Source organism: Peromyscus californicus, unplaced genomic scaffold (assembly GCF_007827085.1).
Source record: "Peromyscus californicus insignis strain IS unplaced genomic scaffold, ASM782708v3 Scaffold_5__1_contigs__length_169319896, whole genome shotgun sequence".
NCBI lineage: Eukaryota > Metazoa > Chordata > Mammalia > Rodentia > Cricetidae > Peromyscus > Peromyscus californicus.
In genome coordinates this window covers 28,460,574-28,487,077 of record NW_026294573.1, presented here as the reverse complement: position 1 = coordinate 28,487,077, position 26,504 = coordinate 28,460,574, and the positions used below count along the sequence as shown (strand labels likewise).

At 54.1% G+C, this 26,504-nt stretch overlaps 1 protein-coding gene across 8 annotated transcripts; it reads right to left on the bottom strand.

Annotated features, from left to right (window-relative positions):
* Positions 1 to 1,697: 1,697 nt before the first annotated feature.
* Map7d1 (MAP7 domain containing 1) lies at positions 1,698 to 26,023 on the bottom strand. 8 transcript variants are annotated; one of them, XM_052716781.1, is made up of 18 exons: positions 25,776 to 26,023; positions 11,554 to 11,904; positions 11,347 to 11,415; positions 10,487 to 10,650; positions 9,733 to 9,847; positions 8,285 to 8,395; positions 6,949 to 7,071; positions 6,689 to 6,852; positions 6,449 to 6,588; positions 4,557 to 4,885; positions 4,130 to 4,307; positions 3,905 to 4,043; positions 3,721 to 3,825; positions 3,112 to 3,165; positions 2,882 to 2,924; positions 2,691 to 2,781; positions 2,379 to 2,572; positions 1,698 to 2,278 (listed from the first exon to the last, which is right to left on the bottom strand). In XM_052716781.1, the coding sequence occupies exons 1-18, from the start codon at positions 25,819 to 25,821 to the stop codon at positions 2,268 to 2,270; spliced, it is 2,427 nt and encodes an 808-aa protein (XP_052572741.1). In that variant the 5' UTR covers positions 25,822 to 26,023; the 3' UTR covers positions 1,698 to 2,267. The 8 variants fall into 8 exon arrangements, with proteins under 8 accessions (XP_052572741.1, XP_052572742.1, XP_052572738.1 ...); XM_052716782.1 differs by having other exon boundaries at positions 9,742 to 9,847; XM_052716778.1 differs by having other exon boundaries at positions 6,689 to 7,071.
* Positions 26,024 to 26,504: the final 481 nt, after the last annotated feature.

Below are 26,504 nucleotides of genomic sequence, written 5' to 3'. Positions count from 1 at the left end.
ACAAATTCATGCATTTGTTTATGTTATGTGTCCCCAGATGAGTTAGAAGCTATGGGCCACACAGAAAACTCAGTTTGCATCGGCTTGGACAATAAGGGAAGTACTTTGGAGACAGGCTTGCTTAAAAATGTTTTGGCTAGCCGGGCGGTGGTGGCGCACGCCTTTAATCCCAGCACTTGGGAGGCAGAGCCAGGCGGATCTCTGTGAGTTCGAGGCCAGCCTGGGCTACCAAGTGAGTTCCAGGAAAAGGCGCAAAGCTACACAGAGAAACCCTGTCTCGAAAAACCAAAAAAAAAAAAAAAGTTTTGGCTTTGAATGTATTATTGTTTATGAGTGTGCATGATGTATGTGTGGGCATGTGGAGGTCAGAGGACAACTCTGAAGAGTCAAGTCTCTCCTGTCAAGCTTGTATTGTAAGCACATTTGGCCAGTGGTGCTACTTCACCAGCCTGAGATGGGCCTGTTTTATGATTGGTTAATTCAGAGGCGCACTCAAGGACTTAGATTTTTGGGGCTATAAGCTCAGCAGTAGAGCACTTGCCTAACATGCATGCACGAGGCCCCAGATCCAATCCCCAGTACTGCAAAAAGGAAAAAAGAAAAGAAAAAGAAAAACCAAAAACAGACGTAGCATTCAAGGGCTTCGGTTCTCAACACTGTCACTCTTGACAAGGGCTTTGTTTTCAGGTTGGTTAGTGGGTGTGCGCTAATTCCAGGCATCACAATGCGACCTCACATCACATAAGCAGGGTTTCTCTCCTCATGTCACTACTGCAGCGTGGCAAATGATCACAAAACTTCCCAATTTAAAGCATTATCTCAGTCTTTGGAGGTGGCTAAACTGGCTGGTTCTAGCTCTAGGTGTCCCATAAGGTGACAGTCACATTGTCAGCCAGGCTTAAAGTGGTCGGAAGGCTGACCTGGGGCTGAAGCACGGTTTCCAAGTTTAGTCTCCTAACTGCTGTCAGGAAGCTGCAGTTTCTGGGGACACAGGCCTTTATAAGGATCTTATTTTTACCCAGCCTTCCTCCACCTGAGTGGTCCAAGAGCAGCCAAGCCAGAGGCCTGGACTGAGTGACACGCCAGTCTTTCTCCTGTGTTCGACTCGCTACTCAGTCCAACCCAGTGACAACACTCAGGGGACACTGGGAGGTCACCTCAAAAACTATCTGCCACACAACTGTGCCACCTGCACACACATTAGCCAATCCGTCACCCAGGGAATTCAGGAGCATCATTTTTGGCTTATCACAAGCGTGATTCACGGCCCCTGAGGCAAGGAGCCACCTCTGCTGAAGCGTGGGTTAGTGCTGGGAAGAGCCTGGTTACCTGGAGATTCTAGGCAATCTAGATTCTATCGGGAATGAGGAAGGGGCAACAGGGAGGGATGCTGAGCACAGCCCACGGTGTCTATGAAGCTCACTGTTTGAGCAGAAATTCCACAAGCAAAGGCTGTCTTTTCCTACTACTGTACTTCCAGGCAGGGTGAAGCCCAGTGCCTGTATAGGTTACGTGTAGCAACTAATATCCGTTGAAAGAATGAATGGATGAATTCATAACTAAACTAGAAGACCATAGGGCAGGGAGTCCAGGACTGCTACCACCAGTTAGGAGTAGACAGCTCCAAGCTCCTTAAAGTCTCAGAACTCAGGTCACCTGTCCCTACCCTCACCCCCAGCTCCAAGGACACACAAATCTGGCAGAATTATTCTCACTTTATTTCTGGAGAACTTTGATCAGATGTAATAACACTGATTCCAGGCGAGGACAGGGGGCAACCAGTATTTTGTGGCCCAAGGTGCCCCCCCCATTCCCAGACCTGGGTTCCCCCTCAGTTACAGTTAAATAGAGGAAGATCTTCCCAGGGAGCCTTGGGAGGAGGGACTGCCTCCTGTACCCGCCTCCTCCACGTAGAGGTGTCTGAGCAGAAGCTATTTACAGTATTCACATCCACTGTACCCCACCAAACCAAGGCAAATACTACAAGTGGTCCGTCCCCCAGGGGGAGGCCAGAGAGGCTATGAGTGTATGTGTGTGTGGGGAAGATGGGTGTCTGAGTGTGTGAGCACACAAATGCACTGAGGGGCAGGGCCTGCTTCCCGCCAAAGACACGTCAGTCTGTAAGGTGCAGATTAAAAACAACAGAGAGGACCCATGCCCGAGGGCCCGGGGCCACTTCCATTTTTGTTCTGTCTCTTTCTCTTCCAGACACCCAAGAGCTGATACAAAGGAACCTTCACAGCTGCACCCGGGTCCAAGGCAATTGCTTAAAGGACTTCTGAGGAAAAGGAGAGGGAAAACGTCAGGGCTGGGCAGTCCCAGGGAGGGATGGGTGGGATGCAGCGGGGTCCAAGAGCCAGGGTCCCTCCAGTCCCTACCTGTGACCTGTGGGGGCTGCACCACTGCTTTCTTGAGAAAGGCTTCTGCCTCTGCAAACGGGAGGAGCCCCTCTGGTGTTCGACCCAGACTCTTCTCTCCAGCAGTTCCCTTTGGGGAGAAGCCGTTCTCCTGGTGTGCTGGGAGGGGCTGCAGGCCATTTACCAGGGACCCTGGCATCTCCTTGCTTGGCAGACTGTGGATGTAGGGGTTCAGAGTTAGCACCTCCCCTCCCTGAGAAGCCCAGAGCAGTCCACTGCTCCAGCCTGCAGCTGCCTGCCTGGCTCAGAGTCCCTGGGGTTGGGAGCTGGTACCTCCACTGTGGCTCCTGAGGGGCCAGCTCCTCTTTCTGCACAGAATCCTTCTGTAACCCAGAGGGCCGAGTCTCTGCAGCCTTCACAGGGCCTATCACATCGAAGAAATGGCCATTAATTAGGAGCTGTTTAAGGGTGGGACTGGAGCTCATGGGTGCAGGGCAGAGGAAATGAGGGGAGTAGGGCTTTACCTGGGCTGGAATTGTTGGCTGTGGTCTCCTTTCCATCCTGCTTCTGTTTTGAAAAGGAAGAGACATCAGGGACAAGGCCTATGTGGACCCAGTCTACTGCTCTACTGAACCCCTCCCTCTCAGCCCAGACACAGAAAAGCCTCCCCCATCACGTTCTTCCTCGGTCCTGGAGGCTTTTCTGCAACCTCCTTTCCCCAACTCCCCCCCTCCCCCAACCCGAGAATGCTGACCTTGGCTTCAGCAGCTTCTGACTTCCGAGTCCTCTTCATTATCTCCTCCAGCCGCTGTGTGGAGGTCCCACAGTAGTTAGGCCCACACCCAGACCTAATCCTCAACTTCTCACCAGCCGGCCCTATTCTAAAGCTGTACCTCTCAGCCCACACCAGTACTTCCTTGTTCTATCTTCTACAGATTCAAGCCCAGGCCCAGGTACATCAGCTACTATTTGCAGGAACTGGAGTCAGACCCAGGCCCCGCCCCAGCAGGGCCCCGCCCCAGCAGGGCCCCGCCCCAGCAGGGCCCCGCCCCAGCAGGGCCCCGCCCCAGCAGGGCCCCGCCCCAGCAGGGCCCCGCCCCAGCAGGGCCCCGCCCCAGCAGGGCCCCGCCCCAGCAGGGCCCCGCCCCAGCAGGGCCCCGCCCCAGCAGGGCCCCGCCCCAGCAGGGCCCCGCCCCAGCAGGGCCCCGCCCCAGCAGGGCCCCGCCCCAGCAGGGCCCCGCCCCAGCAGGGCCCCGCCCCAGCAGGGCCCCGCCCCAGCAGGGCCCCGCCCCAGCAGGGCCCCGCCCCAGCAGGGCCCCGCCCCAGCAGGGCCCCGCCCCCAGAGCCCACTGGCCCTGCACACCTTTCTCCGCTCTTGCCTCTCCTGCTCCTCCTTCTGGAAGTGCTTTTCCCGCTCCAGGCGCTGGCGCTCAGCTTCTTCCCGGGACCGAGCTTCGGCTTCCTCTTTCTGCCAAAGACCTCCATAAGCTTTGGGCTCCCTCCTGGTCAAACTCACTTAGAGCCAGCCCATGCACCCGCCTGGGCACCTGCTTCTGCAGCCGCTCCTGCTCCTCCTGCTCAGCCTGCGCCTTCTCTCGAGCCTCCTGCTCCTCCCGCCTCCGGGCCTCGGCCTCTCGTTCAGCCCGGGCTTCGGCCTCCCGTGCCAGCTGCTCCTCCCGCATTCGCCTGGAGGATGCAGAAAACTCAAGCTTGGTCTGCGCCTCTTCTTCAGGTGCTACAAGGGCCCTCAGAGTCCCTGAGGTCACACTTACTTGTCCCTTTCAGCCTGCAGCTTCCGCTCCTGTTCTTCGCGTTCCCTCTGTTCCCGAGCCTGGCGCCGCTTCTCAGCCAGGAGCCGTGTGGCTTCTTCTCGGTCTGTGGTGCCGGCCATAGGTTTGCTAGGGGTCGCCGGGGGAGCAGCGGTAGGAGGGGCAGTCGGGACAGCGGTGTCTGGAGAAAGATCCAAGACCAGGAGTCAGCACACACCGGTACAGGCACCTCCATCACCCCTGTACACCCGGGGTGTTCAGGACCTCAATGACCCACTCATTCAACCCAATTGCTGCCATCACTATGTCTGAGACTTGGTCCTGTTATGGGCAGGAGATCTGTCCCTCAGCACCAGTATCTGTGGTGGTCTGATTCCCAGACACAGGAAAAGATGGCACCTCTGCCCTGCCCACCCCACTTCCTGTGCACCTGAAGGGAGCTCTGTTGAGGGCTGCTCCTTCTGAGGCTGGGCCGGGGTGGGTGAGGGCACTGGTGAGGGCGCTGGAGAAGCTGGGGCCACTGGCTCCTTCTCCTCAATGGTTCTGCTCTTGCTGTGGCTCTTGTCCTCAGGCCCCGAGGGGCTGGGGCTCTCTTTTGCCTCCTCCTTCCTCCGAACCCGCCCCTTGGGTGATGCAGTAGTGCCTCGGGGGGATGGTGGTTTTGGAGGAAGGGCATGGCCTGGTCCTGGGCTGGGGCAGGGGGAGGCAGGTCTGTGCCAGGATGTAGAGGGAGAGGATGGCCGGGCCTTGGACTTAGGGCTAAGAGAGAAGAAAGAGGTTAGAACCGGAGGGCAGAGCACCTGGGCAGGCCCTCCCCTCCCCAAGCAAGTCACTTCTTTGGAGAAGTATTCCCTTAAAAGAAAAAAGATTGTTATTATTGTGTGGGGTGTGCATGTGTGAGCATGCATGTGGAAGTCAGAAGGCAACTTTGTGAGGTGGTTCTTTCTTTCCATGGATTCCAGGGATTTAACTCGGGTCATAATGCTTGCGTAGCAAAGGCCTCTCCTCCCTGCGCCACCTTACTGGCCGCCAGTGTTGCCTTTGGCAGGCTGATTGCATCCCCATCTATTCACTCACAAAGTGTTATCACTTCTCTTAGCGCATATATCCATCTCAGGTCACAATTACAAATTCATCTGTGAGCAGTTCTGGTTAACATCTGCCTCCCCAACAGCGTCTACACTTAGTAGAGCAAAAACTAGGCCTGGCTTAGCCCAGTGTGCTCAGCACCCAGAACACCACAGGGCAAGTTGTTCACTGATCAAGTATGTGCCGAGCTGCTTATCAGGTGTTACTGTTTTAGGAGCTGGGGGAGGAGCGTCTATAATCAAAAAATGAAAGAGAAAAGGGGGGGGGTGGAGGATGAAGGGAGGGGAGAAAGAGTGAAAGTCCAGGGCACCTGACTACTTAAGGAGACCCTGCCTCACAAACACCAAACAGCAGAAAAGGCTAGAGATGCATTTAGTTGGTAGATTGCTCGCTGAGCACACAGCCCTGAAACGCCAGCACTTGAGAGGGAGGCAGAAGGACCATAAATTCAAGGTCATCGTTGGCTATAGAGCTTATTAAAGGTCAGTCTAGTTTACATGACATTCTTTTTGTTGTTGTTGTTTTTTGTTTTTTTTGAGACAGGGTTTCTCAGTTCTAGCTGTCCTGGAACTCGCTTTGTAGACCAGGCTGGCCTTGAACTCACTGAGATCCACCTGCCTCTGCCTCCCCAGTGCTGGGACTAAAGGCGTGCACCACCACCGGCCAGCGATATATTGCATTCTTGCCCAACAAACAACAAAAAAGGGACCAGTGAGATGGCTCAGCAGTTAAAGGTGCTTGCCACCAAGTCTGTCAACCTGAGTTCAATCCCTGGGACCTGCATTGAGTGAGAACTGATTTCCAAGAGTTGTCCTTTGACCTATACGCACACACACACTGGGAAGGTATGGCGGCACAGGTCTGCTATAACCCCAGCTAATTTAGAAGAATCACAGGTTTAAAGCTGGGCAACTGAGTGAAACATCTTAAACAAACGAACAAAATACAAAATGTACTGGGTATATAGCTCAGTGATGGGGTGCCTGCCTGGCTTGCCGGAGGCTGGGGATTCTATTCCCAGTACTGAGCTCACGTAGTTAAGTGTCTGTCGGCTCAAGAGTTGTAGCCTCTGTCTCAAAAAGAAAAAAAAAAAAAGTGTGCGGTGGGGGAAGAGCAGAGAGAAAGGGAGAAACAGGAGGGACAAGGGACACGGAAAACCTGCCCTTTAGGAACTTCAAGTGTTTGGGAAAGATTGACAGCGACTGTCCAGGTGAGGCGCGGAGCCCCGCCCACCTGAGCTCAGCACCGGTGGAGAGCCTGGGGCGCACGGAGGCCGGCAGCGACTGGCGCTTCTTGAGGCTGCGCTCGCGGGCCAGGGCGCTCTTCTCCTTCTCGTTTTCCCGTTCCTTGTCCTTCTTCTCCTTCTTCTGCACCTGGAGGCGCGGGATAGGATCGAGGAGGAGGAGGAGAGGTCAGCGGCGCCCGCGCTCCAGTCCAGCCGCACCTGTCCCCACCTGAGCGGCGGCCACTCACCGGCGTGGCTTCCAGCCGGCGGCGGGCCAACGCGGGGCTGCCGCCGGCACCGGGCTTGCGTCGCTCCGCGCGCTCCCCGGATGGGGTGCAGCGATGCGCGCTCCGAGGGGCGCTACAAGGCGTTAGTGGGCTGGCGGAGGCTGAGCGCGGGCACACTGGCACGGCTGCAGAGGGATGAGTGCGGTCGGGGTGTGGCCCAGGCGCGAGGCTGGCCCCTGCCCGGCCCCTTGTGGGGCGTCTCCCAGGGCCGCTGCTCCTACCCTGGTCCCGGCCGTTTCGGGGCAGTGTGACCGCGCTGCGACTCCGAGCCAGGAAGGAGAGGGTGGGCGTCATCAGACGATCCACAATGCTGCTCTCCCATGCGCTCAGCTGCAGGCTGCGATCTGGGGGGAGAACACCAGGCAGAGCAGGTCAGGGCAGGCGGAGGCACAGGTGGAGACTAGGCACTGACCCCACGATGAGCTCAAGAATTCTCCAGAGGATTGCCGCCACCCCCACCCCACATCAAGCGGGGTCACACATTTCTTCCTGAGATCTGGTCCTCCTTTTGCAGACACAGGCAACAACACACTGAGCAAGGGACTGGGAATATATCTCAGAAGTAGAGCGCTTGGCTGTCATGCAAGAAGCCTTAGGTTCAATTCCCAAAACCGGAAAAAAAAAAAAATCCTAGGCCAACATCCTGCATCACGTTAGGAGTGCCTCCTACCCGTCTCCCCAGGTGACACGGCCCAAAACTGTGAGCAAAGGAAGGAGCCATAAAAGGATCTAGGGAAGACCCAACTGCCCTCTCCCAGGTCCCGCAGTAGGGCCTGCCTCTCCTGTTCTCATCATGCTGGCCTGGGGGAGGCATGCTTCCTGGGTTTGGGTAGTGAGGGTCCTTGTGCTCCTCCAACCAGCCGTTAGGAGTGTGCGAGAGGCTGCTAGAGGGCCTGGCTGCCCTAGGCCACCCTGCTCTGTCCCTTCAGCTGCTGGGTTATTTTTAAGCGTCAGTCAGGTGGGGTTGGTGCAGCAGCTGATTTGGTTGCTAGGCAACAGAGCAACCAAATAAAAGCTAGAGAAACTTATAAATAACTTTAACCATGATTCTTTCATATGTAAGCACCAGGGCAGGGTGGGAACGCAGGAGCTGTGCCACCTTGGTTGGTCTCAACTTTGGACCCAGCCAAGGCCAAAGCAGGTGCTCTAGAGGCAGAGATGACAGGGTTGCATGGTCCTCCAGGGCGGAGCCAGAATACCCCCACCCTAGTATCCAGGCTAGCCTGACACGAGGGCAAAACCACCTGTCTAAGGCTGCCAGGGCCAGCTGGCTGTGGCTAGAGAAAGAGCTGATTGCCCATTACCACCCCAGCCCTTAGCCTAATCTTCTCTTGAGGCCATTGTGCTTTGTCTCTGTTCTCTCCTACAGGACACTACTATGTCCTGGGGTCCAGGCCCGAACGCTGGCTCCTGCCAGGGACACAGAGCCCTGGGTGGGATGGAGTAGGGCTGGACCTGGGGTATGAAGACTCCAGGGATGACTATTCCTGCTGGGCTCTGGAGGGGGCTGGCTGGCTACAAGGGGCTCTGGAGGGGGAAGGCTGGGCCTTCTCTTACTTCTACTGGGGGAGTTCCAGAGCGTGGCAGAGGACTTTGAGAGCCGCTTGTTGATTATAGAGTCCACGTGTTTGGGCAGGTTTACTGCCGACACGGAGCACCTGCTCCCACCTGGAGGGGAAAAGACACGGCATTAGGGCCGGGCCAGACGGGAGCCAGGGGGGGCACTGAGGCCTTCATGCAGGATGCTCTGAGGGCAGGTGGGAGAGGAAGGAGCGGGCAGGGTGGGAAGAGGAGCCTTGACTTGGCCCTGGGAGAGGGAGGGGACAAGGGAGATGATCGGAAACAACCTTGATTGGGGAGCCAATGGAGATGGAGCAGAGGGAAGAAATGGTGGAAAACTAGAACTACAGCCTTCCTGGGCAGCCCAAAGGAAGCCATTGCCTAGGGCTGGGGCTGCAACCCCTCCCCACAACCACCCAACACTGGCACTTGCTGATACTGCCCAGCCAAGGCGCTATGGATACAACACCCACATCCTGGGACAAGGCAAAGATGTTCCTAAACAGAAGACCTACACAGTTCACAGTTGCACAGATCCACGTATTTCTCCAGACACACAAAGACATGCAAACATGGGTGTACAGGGTGGTGGATACTTAGGCATGCACATAATGTGTATGTAGACATGCACAGACAGAGGAACACAAGTAAGATGCACACAGGCAAAAACATAATGAAGGAACCTAGCCATGGCAGTATGACAGCTTACCATGGGCCAGGCACTGTGCTGGGCACCACATACATGTTACCTCACCTGATCCTCCAAACATCTACCTACAACCTTGGAGGCAAGCAGTGCTGTTATCCCCATTTTACACATGAAGAAAGTGAGATTTGAGAAGTTAAAGGTCACACAAATATCAGGGGTCTGACTTAGGAGCCCTCACCGAGGTACACAAAGCCTGAAACACAGCCTCACAGAGTGGGCCACACAACACATCTACGAGCCCCCACACCAGGGAGATACGTGAAATATGGAACCTTGCATTGCATAAAGACTTGGCCAAGCACAGTGGTACATACATGCCAGCAAGAAGTCACACCAAAGTCCATAATGTGCCTAGGCGAAGAAAACTCAGACCAAAAACTACCTTCCAAAACAGAGGACGAGAGTTTTCTGTAAGCATCCAGGGTCTGCAAGGCATTAAAGTCCTCTTTCTACATATCAACAACTACCAGTAATTGACAGGAGGAAAGCATGTTAAACAACTCCTAAGATGACAGAGGTTTGAGACGCAAACCGAGTCGACAGAATCCATCTCTGATTTGGTAGTGGAAGTCCTTAGGAAGGGATGATTTGGTTTACAGACTATTCCAGAAGATACATGAAGCAAGGCACACCTGCTGCAGGGGGTAGCCAGCACCTTGTGTGTAAAATGTCCTTTGCCCACCTCAGCAGGCCTCAGCCCTGCCCAGCCACCCACCGGCACCTCCAGCCCACTCACTGGTCTTACGTCCGGGGGAGCTGTGGTGCAGGGCTCCTGCCCAGGACCAGCGCTGCTGCCGGATCTCAGCCCAGGTCTTCTTCACTGACCGCTGGATAGCTGCTTCATAGCGCTCCTGGGGGTCAATGGGGAAAAGAGAGGTTTGGGCTCAGAGTCAGCCACCATACCTGGGAGAAAGTCCTCTCCCATCCTAAGCTCTTCCTGACTCACTGCAGGCAACCTAAGTTACTGAGTCTGCTGTGATTCAAGCCCATGTGTGATAGACAGATCCTATCCACAGTTCTTGGAGAGCTTTTCTGGGGCTTGAGTCACTTCCTGGGATGGGTGGGACTCTCCTTGCCTGGGGTTCCTGGGCAGGGCCATGTCTCCTAGCACTGAGGATCCCGATCTTGGGTCTGTTTTCCTTTTGTGGCTGAGGCTACCAGACAGGACTAGGCTATCGTGTCTTTCATACCTCAACAATGCTCAAACTAAGCTATATCCATGTGATGGAAGTAGGTTTGTCCGGACACGTATCTGCATATATAGAACAGACCCTCGGGCCCGTCACAACATATGTGAAGCAAAGGCATCTTCTGTATGGGCACACGGGGACAGAGCCACAGGGGTGGATGCAGATGGGTCTGCCTAGGCACAGAAGCACATCGGGACATGTGTGGATGTGTGTATGGCTTCACTACTGCATAGGCGGTGGGCACACGTGCACGCAGACTAAAGGTCTGTGTCAACTCCGCTGGGGCTGACGAGAACGTACCTTGTTTTTCTCAAGCTTCTGCCTCTGCCGCTCCTCCAGGGCGGCCCGGCGCTGTTCGGCTTTGAGCCGCTGCTCCTCCAGCCGGCGGCGGCGCTCCTGGAGCTGCTTCTCCCGAAGCGCCTTGGCCTTCTCCTCCTTCTCCAGCCACACTGCCTTCTTGGCCGCTGGGAGAGAGATGAGGGGCATGACCCGAGGGGTTCCGTGGCAGGCCTGGGCCACCCCCTTTCTGCCTGCCTCTGTGAGGCCTCCACTCTCTGATGCCCCGTTCATACTTCAGGGCTTCCTGAAGGTGGGTCTAGGGAAAGCTGTTTGCCCCACGGACCTAACACCTCTCAGGCTGGAGGACAAGTGGCTCCACCAGGGTGAGACCCTCCTGTACATGATTTGGGGGCCTACTGGACAGAATTCAACATATGACGGTATGTATTGAGCGGTGGTTCTCAACCTTCCTAATGCTGCGACCCTTTAAAACAGTTCCTCACGGTGTGGTGACCACAACCAGAAAATCGTTTTGTTGCTACTTCATAACGGTAATTTTACTATTGTCATGAATCATAATGTAAATATCTGATATGCAGGATATCAGATATGCGACCCTGTGGAGGTCACTACCTGCACGTTGAGAACCACTAGTTAGAGCACGGATCTGAGGTAAGACACAGGGTCTGTCTGGGTCTGATCTCAGCTATTCACCAGCTCTTAGGCAAGTGATGTCATCTTTTCCAACCTGATTCCTCCTCAAAATGTGCCAGGATTAAGTGAATTCAGCACACACACAGTATTCTAGAAGGGTCTGTATTATTTATTCACAAGAGGCTGGGGAATGTCAATGAAGATGATAACGCGACCCAAACACTCACCCAGGTACTTGGCTCGCTCTTCTCGTCGCTCTTTGGCAAGCTTGTGCCTCTCTCCTGCCTTCTTCACATCTGAGGGGAGGGAAGAACAGAGTCAAAAGGTCTCCTGGGGCAACTGGCTTCGGCGTTCCCTCTAGCCTCACCCCAGCTTCCTGTCCTCATCCTCCATGTGACCCACCCACAGCCCAACACTGGGCATGTCACAAATACCTTGCTTGGTGGGAGGGCTGTCAGAGGCTGGCACTGCTGTTGGGGACGGCTGGCTACTCCTTCGAGAAGGCCTGGCATCCCGTGGGTCTGTGGCTGGTGGGGTGGGTCCCCTGCTCTTTGCTTCTGAGGATGGGGATTCTTCCTGTGGTGGAGCTGGCCGAGGAGAGATCTGCCCAGTGGGATTCTCTGGTTCCAGGGGGAGCTGCTTAGGACTAGTGGCATTCTTCATGGCAGGAGGGGTGTCTGGGGGAGTGTCAGGAACCAAGGCTGACATCGGTGTTGGTGGTGGAGGGGGGGAAGGGTCGCCTTCTGGAGAAGGTCTTGGCTCTGCGGGAATCCTGGCTATCACAGCTGAAAGACAAGTAAGAGACGTGGGAGGGTCAGACAGGACACACGCACCGTCGATTCACACGGCAATCTGCCCGGTGACTTATTCGTTCATTCATGGATGCTCTATCCATGCGCCAGGCCTACTCTACTCCAGATACTAATGACATAATGGAGAGAGGCTAGCCAGGATCCCTGTCTCTAGGGAACTCACCCTCCAGTAGGGTACAGACAAATGGCAGCAGAGAGGAAGTACCACACACAGCACAGCACAGCTGACATGATTAACCTGCACATGAAGAAGTGCCAACTGAGCTGTGATCAGAAGGATGAGCGGAGTTGGCAAAGCAAAGGAAGGGTCTGGCAGGGCAGAGCAGGGTGCAAAGGGGCAGCTGGAGCATGATACCTTGGAAGACTGAGAACAAATTTGTAGCACCAAATGGGGTTCACTGGTTTCTATGTCTGCCTCCCTTACCTCTCTTCCCTTTAAAAATAAATGACATGTATTCACTTGTGTGTGTGTGTGTGTGTGTGTGTGTGTGTGTGTGTGTGTGTGTACGGGAAGACACATGCCACGGTGTACATGTGCAGGTCAGAGAACTTGTGAGAACCGGCTCTCTCCTTTCACCATGTGGGCCCTGGGGACAGAACCCGGGTCATCAGGCTCTGAGCTGGTGATTTACCCACTGAGACACCTTGTTGGCCCTTCTTTCTGCTCTGCCTCTGCTCTCACTGTCCAACCCAAAGGCTGGTTGGTTCACAGAGTACGTCAGGGCTGGGCACATGGGGCCAACCAAGGGGAAGGGAAAAGCATGGCACCCATAGGCTATTGGCCCTGCCAAAGTCATCAGTGGGGTAGGCAGCCAGCCACAGATACGTCTGTTTGTAACCCTTGGGTTTAGTCTTTAAAGATATGAACAGTAGAGGCTGGAGAGATGGCTCAGTGGCTAAGAGCACTTGATACTATTGCAGAGGACCCGGGTTCAGTTCCCAGCACTCACACGGTGGACAACCATCTGTAACGCCAGTCCCAGGGGATCTGACACCCTCTTCTGGCCTCCACCGCCGCCACCAGGCATGTATGTGGTGCACACACACAGACAAAATACTCATACATATAAAAATAAACAAATCTTTTTTAAAAAGATATGAATATTGCTAAACATGGTGGTGGCACACACCTCTAATTTTAGCCCTGGGACAGCTAAGACAGGAGGACCGCTGTGAGTTCAAGGCCAGCCTGATGATGTAATGAGTTTGAAGTAAGCCTGCACTAAATAGTGAGCCTCAAACCTCTCTCCTTCGCTCCCCCGACCCCCCACAACATAAATATTCACCCATACATGGTGGCACACACCTGTAATTCCAGCACTTGGAAGACTGAGGGAGAAGGACCACTGTGAGTTCAAGGTCAACCAAGCTCCACAATGAATTCTAGACCAGCTTGTCTCAAAAAAGAGAACTTGTTAAATACACGTGTGTATGCACGTGTGAGCATGTCACACCAAAGGACAGGTTACGACCAGATGTCAGGCTAACGGCCCTGTTCTCATTTCACTATCTCAAGACAGGCAAGCTCCTCAAACTCCAAACTTGTGTTTCCCCACGTGTGAAATTGGTAGAGTGAACCTAGCACAGTGCTTCTACCTCCCTCTCTCTGTAGAGAGAATTCTTTTCATGTTGAGCCCTTATGCCATCTGCAGGGGACCTCTGGCCACTTAGGGAGTTAGTGAGGACAGAGCACTGACAGATGGGAACAGGCAGTATCATGGGTAACATTTTCACTCTTCCTAGGGACCACTGCCATGCTAAGTTCTCTGTTCTGGGAACTCTGGCTCTCGCAGGACATGTAAACTCCCCATCCCTGGGACAAGTTGTGTGCAGGGAGGAGACACCCCAGGGAACTGTCTTTGGTTCTCTAAATACCCTCTTCTGGGAGGAAGGTCTCTAATGGTTTGGGCTCAGAGCCAGACAATGCAAGCATGGACTCCAGTTTCCCTGCAGACTGAGTGACCTTGGATAGTTGCAGACCTGCTCTGTGCTACAGCTGCTCTTCTGAAAGCATGGACCCCAGTTTCCCTGCAGAGTGGGTGACCTTGGATAGTTGCAGACCTGCTCTGTGCTACAGCTGCTCTTCTGAAAGCATGGATACTACCTACGTCACAGCATTGTGAGATTAGATACAGCCACTGATGTTCACACACACATGAATGAAGACTGGGTCTCTAAGTAGCCCTGGCTGTCATGGAACTTGCTATGTAGAGTAGGCTGGCCCCAAATTGACAAGAAACCCACCTGCCTCTGCTTCCCAAGTGCTAAGACTAAAGGCACACACCACCACTGACATTCACATTTTTCTGAGTGCTCCCTACACATAAAGCTACATGCTCTTTACATGTTCTAGTTCTAACCTCACTGTTTATGAAGGAGTTGTTATAAAGACATATTATACATACAAAAGACATATAAAGACATGTTCATAAAGACAAGAAAATAAAGCACAGACTAGGGAGAGTCCTTTTTGTTTCCTTTGAGACAAGGTCTCACCATAAGGGCTAGCCTGGTCTTGTGAGAACTGGTGTCCTCTTGCTTCCAAGGGATTCTTGTTCTGGGACTCCAAGCATGTGCCACCACACCCAGCTTTGAGATAGTGTAGCTAGTAAGTGACCCAACCTGGATTTGAACCCAGTGTCACCAGCAGAGTCTAGGCTAGTGGTTCTCAACATGTGAGTGAGTGACAACGCCCACAGGGGTCACATAGCAGACATTTACATTACAATTCATAACAATAGCAAAATTACAGTTACGATGTAGCAATGGAATCTTATGGTTGGGGGTCACCACAGCATGAGGAACTGTATTAAAGGGTCACAGCGTTGGGAAGGTTGAGAACCACGGCTCTAGGCCCTTCTCCACAGACCTGTAGCATTACTGTAAAAGAATTGTAATACTGTAATAACAAATATAATTGGGGCAATTATACCACCCCAGGTTTCTATTTTCCCCTTCAATCCTCCCTGTCCAGCTTCCTGGGCTACAGGCAAGAGCCCAAGCTGAGGCCTTGGCTTCCCTCCTAACCTTCAACTCTGACAGCCCCATAACAGGTAACCCAGAACTGTGCCTAGTCACTTCCCAGCCAGGTGCAAATTCCTTAACTGCCTTCACCAGGCAACACTAGTGGCACCCACTCAGTGAAGCCTTGCTACTCATTGGGGGACACAGAGTCTTCCCCCATTCCATAGATGAGGGAAGTCAAGCTTCCTTTCATGAAAGGATTTGTTCAGGGTCATAAAAGTAGGTAGTATTTGGTGGAGCAGGATTTGAACCCAGGGCCGCCTGAGGCCAAAATTTGGGTGTGTAAGTCTTAGCATAAAGGCTGAGGGTGAGGCTTGTGTAGTGCCCTTCCTCAAGCACCTGTGTGTGCTAACAGGTGTTGCAAGGAAATTGGTAGGCGCGTGTTTGTCTACACCCAGGCAAATCACACCCACCAGGTAAGACGGTGAGTGTCTAAGTAGGCCCGACTGTGGAGATGAAGAGGAGCTGGGAGGAGTGAGGTGTACGGCTTCAGATGTAGTCAAGGCCTGGCTGTAGAGAGGACAGGCTGATCCTGTGTGGGAACCGATCTGAGCCTCCAAGTCCTCACCGAGTTGCTGGTATAGATGGTTACTGGGGACACTATCTCTGGCCTCCTCAAGCAGCACCTGTCCTGAAGAAGCCACCCACGTCCCCTCTGCCTGACCTCCTCCAGGCCAGGCCTCAACCCTGTTCTCTGCAAGGTCAGCAGGGACCTCCAGGATGTCAAGTTCGGGAGCTGGTTATTTGCCTCACGCTGACTCGACCTACCAGCCGCACTGACCCAGTTGGCCCCATGGTGCTTCTTGAAGCCCTTGTCTGGCTCCGCTGTGGAGACGACACACTTCAGGTCGGGCTTTCCTTCTGCTTTGCCGGCTGGGACATGTGCGGCTCTGCCAGTCCCTCCCTGACTTCCTAACCTCTCCAAGCTGCTGTGCGCCCCAGGGCCATCAGGAGTTCACCTCTTCTCTGGCCCCACACTCTGTGGTGATGTCATCCAGACTCACAGCTTTAAAAATCATCCCTGTGCTGACAGCAACCAAATTTGTTTCTCCAGCCCAGACTTCTCCCTGGAGGACCAGTGTCACTCCTGCAACTCCCTACCTGACACCCTGGAGGGCTCACAGAGCTCACCGATCTAACCACTCCTCCCACCTCAGTTTTTCCCAGTCAGCTCTCACAGCTTCTCAGACCTTGGAGTCATTTCAGAGTGTCCAATCTGAGCCCATCTTTGGGTTTAATTTTCATAATATACTCCAAATCCAATCACTTTTCACTATTTCCATTTCTGTTTGTTTCTTTTTCAAGACAGGGTCTCTCTGAGTAACCCTGGCTGTCCTGGAACTCACTCTGTAGACCAGGCTGGCCTTGAATTCACAGAGATCCCCCTGCCTCCGCTTCCTGAGTGCTGGATTAAAGGTGTGCGCCCCACAGCCCAGCGACTACCTCACCGTCCCCGTCCCCTTGCCCCGCCCCTTGCTCTTTTCTCAACGCCACAGCTGGAGAGATCAATGAACAGTGAGTCATATCACATCACTCTTTCCTGAAATCCCCGGAATCTCCCCCATCTCATGAAGATGAGAACCCAAAGGAGTCCCCCCTCCCTCTCCAGCCTGTCACCTTCTTGGACATCGTCTCCCCTTGCCCCTTCTCCGGGAGTTCGGCCCCTCCAGCCAGCGTCCATCATGTCCCTCCGCCTTGGGCTGCAACTTGCAAGTCCTCTGGAGGAATAGCTTTGTCCCCAGCTTCAGCTCGGCTTGCTCCCTCACCCTCTGTGGTCTCATTTCTCAGTGAGGCCTGCCTTGATTTAAAACTACAAACTGGAGTGCCACTGAGCCGTCTCAACACACTCGCTGTACGAGCCTCATAACCTGAGTTTCATCCCTGGGTCCCACAGCATGCTGTATCAATGCATGCCTGTACACACACACACACACACACACACACACACACACGTAAAGTAAATTTTAAACCAAAAGCTATAATTGAAATCTCTCTCTCTCCTCTGTTTCTGTTTTCTTTTACTCTACATAAGCATCCACCTCATTTTTGCTTGTTTTTCAGTACTCGGGGCTCGACCCCAGAGCCACTGACATGTTAAGCGATTACTCTACATGGAGCTGTATCCTCAGCTTCTGCACATCTTACTTTGAGACAGAGCCTCAGTAACTTGCCCAGCCTGACTTAGAACTCACGCTAGAGTCCAGACAGGCCTTGAAATCTTGGTCCCCCTGTCCCGGCTGGCTGAGTAGCTGGGCTGACAAACTGGTGACACCAACCTCCTGTCCCGGCTGGCTGAGTAGCTGGGCTGACAAACTGGTGACACCAACCTCCTGTCCCGGTGGCTGAGCAGCTGGGCTGACAAACTGGTGACACCAACCTTTCTTCTTTTCCTTTCTGAGATTTTTTTCATTTACATGTGTGTTTGAGCACACATGTGCACGCCACATGTGTCCATAGGCCAGAAGAGGGTATTAGGTCCTCTGGAGCTGGAGTTCCCAGCAATTGTGGGCCAGCTGACATGGGTACTGGGAACCAAACTCTGGTCCTTTAGAAGGGGAATTTTCCCCCAAGCCATCTCTCCAGCCCTTTGCTTTCTTTATTTGTATTTGTCTATTGTTTGGTGGTAAAATCACTTATTCCGAGGCTTGAAGTTGGAGAGGTGTGGAGGCCAATGGGATCTGACATCCCTGGCAAAGCAGAACCTTCTAGAACTGGTCACCACCAACGCCTCATTTTAGATACAGGGTCCTGATATGTTGCCTAGGCTGGCATCAACCTCTAGAGCTCCAGCCATCCTCCTGCCTTAGTCTCCTGAAAATCTGGGATGACAGGTGGGTGCCACCACATTTGGTTCACAACCATCTCACAATACCCCCACTGCCCCTAGCCTATGCTCCCAGAGGCACAACTGTTTGTCTGTCTCTTTTTACCTCTAGCACCAGCAGAGATGGGGACACAAATGCCCCATAAGTACTTGGGAAATGAAGAAGCCCCACCCTGGCAGAGAGCATCACCATTTTTACCTGGAGGACTTCAGAGTCCTGCTCTGCCATACCCATTCCCACTCTGCTCTCCATTGAACACTGGAAATTTCGATGGTGTCCCACTGCTCTGAGGATGAAGAGGAGACACTGGAGCTGAGTCTCCAAGTCTGGCATAGTCTAAAGGCCTAATCGCTCTCCACCACTCTGTCTTAAATCTCTACCTTCCCTGATCCCTGCTTGTCGCCTGAACTCTCCCTCTACCGACTTCCTTTAAGTTCCCATGACTATCCAAGCTCCTCTTGCCACAGGGCCTTTGCATGTGCTCTTTCCCTTCTTTTCTTTGTTAACTCTTCCTTCTCCTTTGCTCTACTCACCATTCTCTCAGAGAGGCATTCCCTGGCTTCTCTGGTCGGCACAAAATCCACGATTACACACAGTTGCGGCTCCAGGAGCTTCTCTTTGGAGCACTGTCACAGACTGCCAAGCTTCTTTGTGTACTTCCTGCCTTCTAGACAGCCCTACAAGGGCTGGGCCACCTCTGCTTTGCTCAGGGCTGCATCAGCAGCAGCTACCACAATGCCACGTTCACACAGACAGTCAAAATGTGCTTTGAATGACAATAAAATGTCAAACCGTGAGGCCACCCTAGCCTAAAGCAGGTGCATATGAAGGAAAATTTTCCTCTCATAAAGAACAGTTCTGCTGGGCGTGGTGACACACGCCTTCCATCTCAGCACTAGGGAGGATCTCTGTGAGTTCGAGGCCAGCCTGGTCTACATAGCGAGGCCAGGACTACACAGCGCGTTCAGGACAGTCAGAGCTACATAACAGAGAGATCCTGTCCAAAAAGAAAGAAGGAAGGAAAGAACAGAACAGAACAGTGTGGCAATGTATTTTGAAGTGCTAAACACTTAAAAGGAAGAAAAGGACCTCCATCTCAACAGAGTTTGGGCGGTGCCCTGGACAAAGGTACTCAGGTAGACTTTAACAAAAATAATAATGAGTGTTTACTCCAGCGGCTGAACAAGAAAAACGTCTCAAGAGGCAAACAGGATGCTTGGAACGACTTTCGTGACCCGGCAGGCTACTGACCCCCGGAATACAAATATTCCCTCAGAATTACGCCAACCCTGACAAAATGTCATCAGGATGGCATTATCTGGAACAATGTATGTTAATCCAAATTAATTCCCTGGTTAATTATCTATACAATATGGCTGATTCTTTTCTGGTTATTCACCTCAATCAAATATGATCCTTAGGTTACTTCATTTTATCTTGCTTTTGGACTGTGCCAGCCTGGGAGGCTTCGGTCACTGCCAGTTTCTTCTGCTATTTTGCTATCTCCCAGAAGTATTTGCTAAGAACTGGATAAGCAGTAGATAATTTGTATTTAATTCTTGGCACAAAGAGCATTTGCAGGGCAAAGGTGCAGGAACTGGTTATGTGGTGGTGTCGGACAGTCCTGTCTTTCCAAGAGCCCTTAAAAGGCCAGTCTCTGGGGTCTGGCGAGAGATGGGGGTCAAGTGCCAAGTGGGCCTGCCACATGGGCGCTATCTCCCGGCAGCCCTCTCATGCATGTTTCTCTCTTCCGCCACCCCAGCTCCTACTGAGCCAATGGTCCCTCACAGCACTGATAATTCAGCCTCACTATGTATCTGCCTGCCATGCCCGACTCCTCAGTGGAAAAACTCACTGAGAGAAGAAACTGAGCCTTAGTCCTCTCTGTAGCACCTACAGGACATACCCAGATCACACACATACAGGACATACCCAGATCACACACATACAGGACATGCCCAGATCACACACCTACAGGACATACCCAGATCACACACATACAGGACATGCCCAGATCACTCACAATAAGAACCCGTGTTTGATCAATGAACACCTAAACAGATGGATGGATAGATGGACAGATGGACCTATATGGAAAACCACCTATACGGTGTGTAGTCAAGCCAGGCATGATGACACACACCTGTAGTCCCAGTCCCTTTACCTACTGGGTAGGTAAAGGCAGAAGAATCAAGTGTTCAAGGCTAGCCTCAGCTACATGAAACTCTGTCTTAAAAAAGAGAGTACACAGTACTCCAAGGTGCTCCCAGGCATAGATGTTTCTCTAAATTCTAAATGTCATGACTGTATCAAGACCCCGCTGTCCTCTGCCAACTCCTAAGCCATGTTCTCTTATGTCACTCAATTCCCATAGCTATCCTTAAGGGAAAGTACCATATATGCCCCTGCCTCCTTCATAGGTAAGGTAACTGTTACTCATATTAAATAGACTGTTCATGTCAAGGGCAGGGTTTGAACCCCAGTGTTGCTTGATGACAAAATCTTATGTCACACTGTTCCCGTCAGGTACCATGTCATCATTCCCTCAGGCTCCTACCTGATCCCTAAGAAGGAAGTGATTCGGTGGCTCCCCCAGGGAGGTGCCCCCACAAAAGTGAAGGGTGCAGGTGGGGCAGACAGGCCCTGAGCTAAGAGCTCAGGAATGCAGGATAGGCAGGCTCCTGCCCAGGCTGGCCAACAGGAGGCCGGAAGTGAGGTCCCAGACCAAAGAGGGGAAGGGAGGTCCATCTCCAAGGCAGAGCGAAGCTTGTCCAGGTGAGAGCTGAGGGGAGCAGCCCGGAAGCAAAGGCATGATGCAGACAAGGGAGACAGGACAGGAGATAAGTACCTCCTGTTCTCGCGATGGCTTCTGAGGTGTCAACATTAGACCTTCCAGACGAAGACAGGAGGACAGACAGAGAGCAAAGATGCATGGAGACAGACAAATATACACATAGACAGACACACACATCACAGAAAGAGAGAGAGACAGACAGACACAGAGGAGAGCACCCAAGAGAGAAAGCAGACAATATAGACGAGAGCATGCACAATGACGAGACAGGACATTCCCGTGTCTCTCTCAGGAAACAGACTTGGATTCATAACTCCACATGCACAAAACACACACATACTCTGAAACAGACACAGATGTACCCACACAGACACGCCCACAAGCAGCCAGGTACTCCCTCTGAACCACAGGAAAGCCTCAGAAACACGCAGAGAGTCAATCTCCCCTGCACATTTCTCTAGCCTGTTCCCTGTTGCTTCTGCCCTCCCGCTTCAGGGCATTCCTTCCCCTGGGGCCAGAGGAAGTCTGGTGAATCACAGCAGTTAAGGCTCATGGCCGGCCCAGCTAAGTCTGTAACCTCTTTAGTTCATTCATTCTTTGATATGATCCTAAGAAGGGGGGTACTGCTACCCCACTTTACAAATCAGGAAAACAGATTCTGAGAGATCAAGACACTTGCTAAAGCCACACAGCTGGGGAAGGGTAGAGGTGGGGTTTGCACAGACTCAGCTTAACTGTCTCCATTGACCCTCACTCGGCTACCAGATGGGTCTCCTCGGTCTCCTCCTGGAGAGATCCGGGTTGGGAGAGTGCGGATGGCTAGGAAGGACAAAGCCTGAGGGACACCTGGCTGGGCCAGGACAGGTGTTTCTTACTGTTTCCCAAGAGCAGCATTAGAGGAACTAACGCTGGCCTGGAGGAACTTAGCAGTTAGAAGCAGTGCACTGGGAAAGGCCGGCCTCGCCTGAGGTAGGAGACAGGGTCCTGAAGCTAGGCTGAAGCTTCCGTAGTCTGAGAGAGACAGGCTCTGAAGGCGCTCCCTGGCAGGACTGGCGGCCATTGTTTCCTAGCCTCCAATCAGGAGCACCCACTTCCTGTTATTTTAGGCGGCAGGAAATGACCCCATCCCGCAGCTCAGGCTCCACCACGTCCCTCCCTCAGCCCCAACCCAGTGCCTGGAGAATGGGCTTTTAGCTAGACTGTCATCACCACGAGTCTAATTTGCTCTGTCTCCAAGCTGATCGGATTCACCGGGAGCCCAAGGGCTACCTGGCTCTACCAGAGTCTGCAAGAAAAAATGGCCAGGGGTTCCCGGGACCACGATGCCCATTGAAGTAAATTTTGGAGAAGTGATGGGCCAGATACTGTCACTGGCATGCTTGGTCAGAATTCTGTGTAAAGATTTGGTGCCTAAGCTTCAAATCATGCCTCTGCCAGTTCCTAGCGGTGTGGCTTTAGGCAAGTAACCTCACCTCTCTGGGTCTCATCTATAAAATGGGTAGAAAATTAGTCCCCGCTCAGGGGACTGTCACGTGGAACAAATGAGAGTGTACACATGACACTCTGGCACAGTGAAGGTCATGAGCAGATGGGAGGGTCAGGGGACAATAACAATCAATTTGGAGAGTCAAGGAGTCACCTCCTTCCCCACCCAGGTCCACTCTCCTCTGACATCTGGGGACGAACAGCAATACCTGTTCCCTAGCCCAAGCTCCCACTCCCCTTGGGGAAGAGCTGCAGCTGAGAGGGGAGGAGGAAACACTGGAGGCTGTGCCCCGGGGGTGCCAGGCAGAGCCACCACCAGCCAACAAAGCTGCATTATTTAAGCCTGCCTCCCTCCCTGGCCCGGAGGGGACCCAAGGACATGATTCCCAGCTGCTTATGACCTTCCGGTCAAGCTCCTCCGTCAGACTTGAGACCTGCCCCAGCAGCCCTCAAGTGCCATCACTCTGGTCGGGTCCCACTAATGGCTAGTGGCCATCCGTGGGGGAAGAGGGCTAAGCTGGCCTAGAGCCCTCACTGCTCATTTGCACATGCGTGACTGCACATTAGAGGCTCATTAAAGGCCTCATTACTGAGCCCACCAGTCCAGTGAGAAGGACTGTCAGCAGGAGGGGTCAGCCATGCTGGCTGCTGCATGTATACCTGTGGCCCATTCAGCCAGTATCCCCAATTTCGACTCAGCCTTTCAGGTCCATCCACTCTGATGCTTCCTCCTGCTCTGTGGGGCCTTCCACAAACAAATCCCATGCTCTGCCCCACTACGCTGGCAGGTAAACATCCCTTCAGAGAACACATCTGCTTCCCCAACTACATCAGTAGGTACCATTCACCACCTCAGCTCTACCAGCTCCCTGCTGTCACATGGTGGGGCCACAGGACAATGTGGGAGACCTGACTCCTTTTTTCTCTCCTCCTGCCAGGGCAGCCCACCTTCTCTTCTCCAGATACACTCCAGCTGCCTCACATCTGTCTAGAAGTCCCTCCCTTGGTATTCTCTCTCTCTCTCTCTCTCTCACACACACACACACACCATTCTAATGGTGCTCCATCTGTGAGCCTCAGACTTCTGACAGAATTAGAAATGATAGCAATAAAAAGCAAACCTAATCCAGTTTGGTAGCCTTTAATCCCAGCACTCAGGAGGCAGAGGCAGGCAGATCTCTGTGAGTTCAAGGCCAGTCTGGTCTACAGAGCAAGTTGCAGGGCAGCCAAGGCTACACAGAGAAACCCTGTCTCGAAAAAACAAAACAAACCCACCAACCTAGGCTGGTACCAGGGCCTAAGAGTGTATGTATTCATCTCATTTAAAGAGCCTAATGCTTCTCAGGAATCATTTCTGGCATTATTTTTATTTTATAGATGGGAAAACTTGAGACTCGGGTTAAGAAATGCCCCCATCATACAGTGGAGGTTATGATTCGGAGCTCAAATTGATTCTGGAGTCTACACTCTAAACTGCTTCCCGATTCCCTCCCTGCCCTCCCCCAGAGCTCATGCCTCCTTGCTGGCACCAGTTCTAATGAGTCTAACCACAATAATGGTAATCACACTTTATTGAGGGTGTCTGGTGCCTGCGTGCCAGGTTCCTTCAGGTTCATCATCTCTCACCCTCACATCAACCAAATGGGGCTCATAGCACAAACCCTGTTCCCTCTTTTCCAGGGGCTCCACTGCAGGAGCCAGGAAACCACTGCCTGGGATTTCCATCCGGGTCTTCTGACTCTAAAGTGGGTGCCGCCCTGGTCCCCCACCCCATGCTGTCTGTTGATGGTTACTGCCCAGTGTACAAGTACACAAAAGGCACCTGAAGGCAGCAGGGTGGTCATATCACCAAAGCTCTGAGACTTAGACCACTGCCCCAAACTCTCCCCGGCACACACTATGGGCACATCATTTACTCCCAGGAAGCCATTGCTCCGGTCACTTCTAGACTCTCAATGTGTAGGGTCAAGTCATAATCCCGACCCTGCTTCTCATATAACTCCATCTAGACCCCTGCATATAGAAGCATCTTCCCAACCCAGGCCTCTGCATGTGGCCCTCCACCCTCACCTAGGCCCTCAGGATAGCCAAGCATCCCACCCCTGCCCTCATCCTCAGTCTGGGTCACCCATCCAAGTGCCCTAATTATAAACCAACCACTGGTGAGGCTGTGTCACCATTCAGGCTTTTGTGTACACCACCCCAGTGCCAAGGACTCTCAGGTGCGGAGTACCAGTAAGCAGATGGCTAGACCAGGCTGGGCCTCCCTAGGTGTCCCCTCTCAGGCTCCGCAGAGCCAGCACAAACCCATCCACCCTTGTTGCCAGCACAGCCTTTAAACCTCCAGAAACCCACCATTCTCCTGTGTCCTCTTACACCATCATCGGCCCCCTCCTAGCTGACACGGCCCACCCACCCACAGCCAAGCAGCTCCACCTCATCTCGGGTGCACTCCGCACCCACAGACACTCTTTCATCCTGGGCCCACACCCCAGGGGTGCAGGGAGGTGGCAGGATTAGTCTGGGGACTCTCTGGGGGTGTGGGAGATGGGGCCACCTCCCCCACTGCGTCAAGTGGGTCAGGACTTGGGTCCTCAGTAGTCAGGCTTTTCCCTCCCCTTCCAGGAAGAAAGAGTCCTCCCTCCAACACCAGGCCCAACCAGAATTCTGTCCCCACCCCCTCATCAGCTGCTCCCAGATCGAATGGGATTTGCAGAAGTCCAGGGCACTGGGGGTTGGTGGGGTGAGGGGTAGAAAGGAGAGCTTTGGTGGTCCAGGGCCTGGAAATTTGGAAGTGTGTGTGTGTGTGTGTGTGTGTGTGTGTATAAGCATCCAAAAACCTCAGTCTGGGGAATGATGTGGCATGTCGTGAGTGCCATCCTTGAGCTTTCACTTCATTCTACAGTGCGACTCGGGCCCACAGAAGTGAAGTGGTGCCGGCAGGGTCAGCGGATCCACCTCTGTCATTCCTGTCCCAGATCGGACTGGGTGGGCTCTGAAGTAGGCCTGGCTTCAGAGAAGGCGGCCCACTCCCCAGCTCCCGCCCGCGCCCCAAACAATACCGCCTCCCCCTCCCCCTCGCCTTTATCCGGCGGGTTACTTGGCAGCCACCGCTAAAGACCTCCCCCTCGTCTCCCTCCCCTCCGGGTCGGCCGGCAGCAGCAACAGGCCCTTTGCGCGGCAGCTGGACGGATGGGGTGGGGGCGAGGTCTGAGCCAGGGCCTGGGCGTGGGGGTACAAGGGCCTAGCTTGGGTATGCGGGGTTCCAGGCCGGAGAATCTGGGGCCCCCCAACACACACATTCAAGCTAAGGTCACACGTGCCCATGGAGGATGGAGAGAGGGACGGCGGCTCCAGCTCAGTAAAAGAGGATCTTCAGAGCCTGGGGTGGATCTCGAAGGAGAGTGGGGGTGGGGAAGAGAGGATGGCCCAGGGCTGCGGCAGAAGGGTCACCCCCATCGGTTCCCTAGCCGGGTCCCCGCGGATCCCGATGCCCCGTGCGTCCGGGCGCCGAGGTTGGGGGAGGAGGCAGCTGTCAGAAGATGCGTCCGTGGCCCCGAGCCGCGGCGGCCGCCGCAGCCTTTATTTTTAAACTTCTAAGTGGTCAGAGGGCGCGGCGGGGGAGGGGTCCCCGCCCAGCCGCCAACCTCATCCTTGGCCGCCCGGCGGCTGCTCGGCCTCCCTCCGGGCTCGCTCTTGCGTGGCTCCCGGCTTACCTGCGGGTGCGCCCGGCCCGGGCTCCGCACGCGGGCCGTTCTCCATGGCTGCGGCGTCACTGGAGGTTTTTGGGGGGTCTCAGCGGCAGCGGCGGCGGCGGCGGCCCGAGGCCAGGACGGGGGTCCCGCGGCGCATCCCGCCCGGCCCGCCCGGCGGGCAACGACTAGAGGCGGCCGCGCTCGGGGTGGGAGAGGTCGAGGCCGGTGGCCAGCGAAACTATGAGTTGCCGGCTACCCGGTGTCGGTCCTCCGCAATCGCGATCCTGCTCCTTTGCCCAGCGCCGGCCCAGTCCTGGTCGCGGCCCAACCCTATTGTACAGCCCGGGCTGGGCCTGGCCTCTCCGCACGTACCAAGTGCGCGGGGGGGGACGGCCACCCCCGCCGTGATGGAGTACGGAGCCACCGCGGGCACAACTCGAGGGCTCCGACTCCGCCCTGCAGCGCAGCCCGAGGAAGCTCACTCCGCTCCTTCTGTAGCCGCCGCAGAGCGGACGCCGAGCGGAGCGACCGATGCCGGCTAGGCTGTCTCCCCCTGCGGCCGCACGTTGGTACGCGCCGCGCGCCTGCAGACTATGTAGGGAGCTCTCCGGTGACTCACCCGCCGCTGGGACTGGGGGAGTGGGGAGTGGGGTTGGGATCTCCCATTCCCACCCTGGGATGCTGGAGGCTCCGGCATCAAGTCTAAATTCTCTCCCAAGCCCGCTTCAGACAAAATCTTCCTGGCGGGGG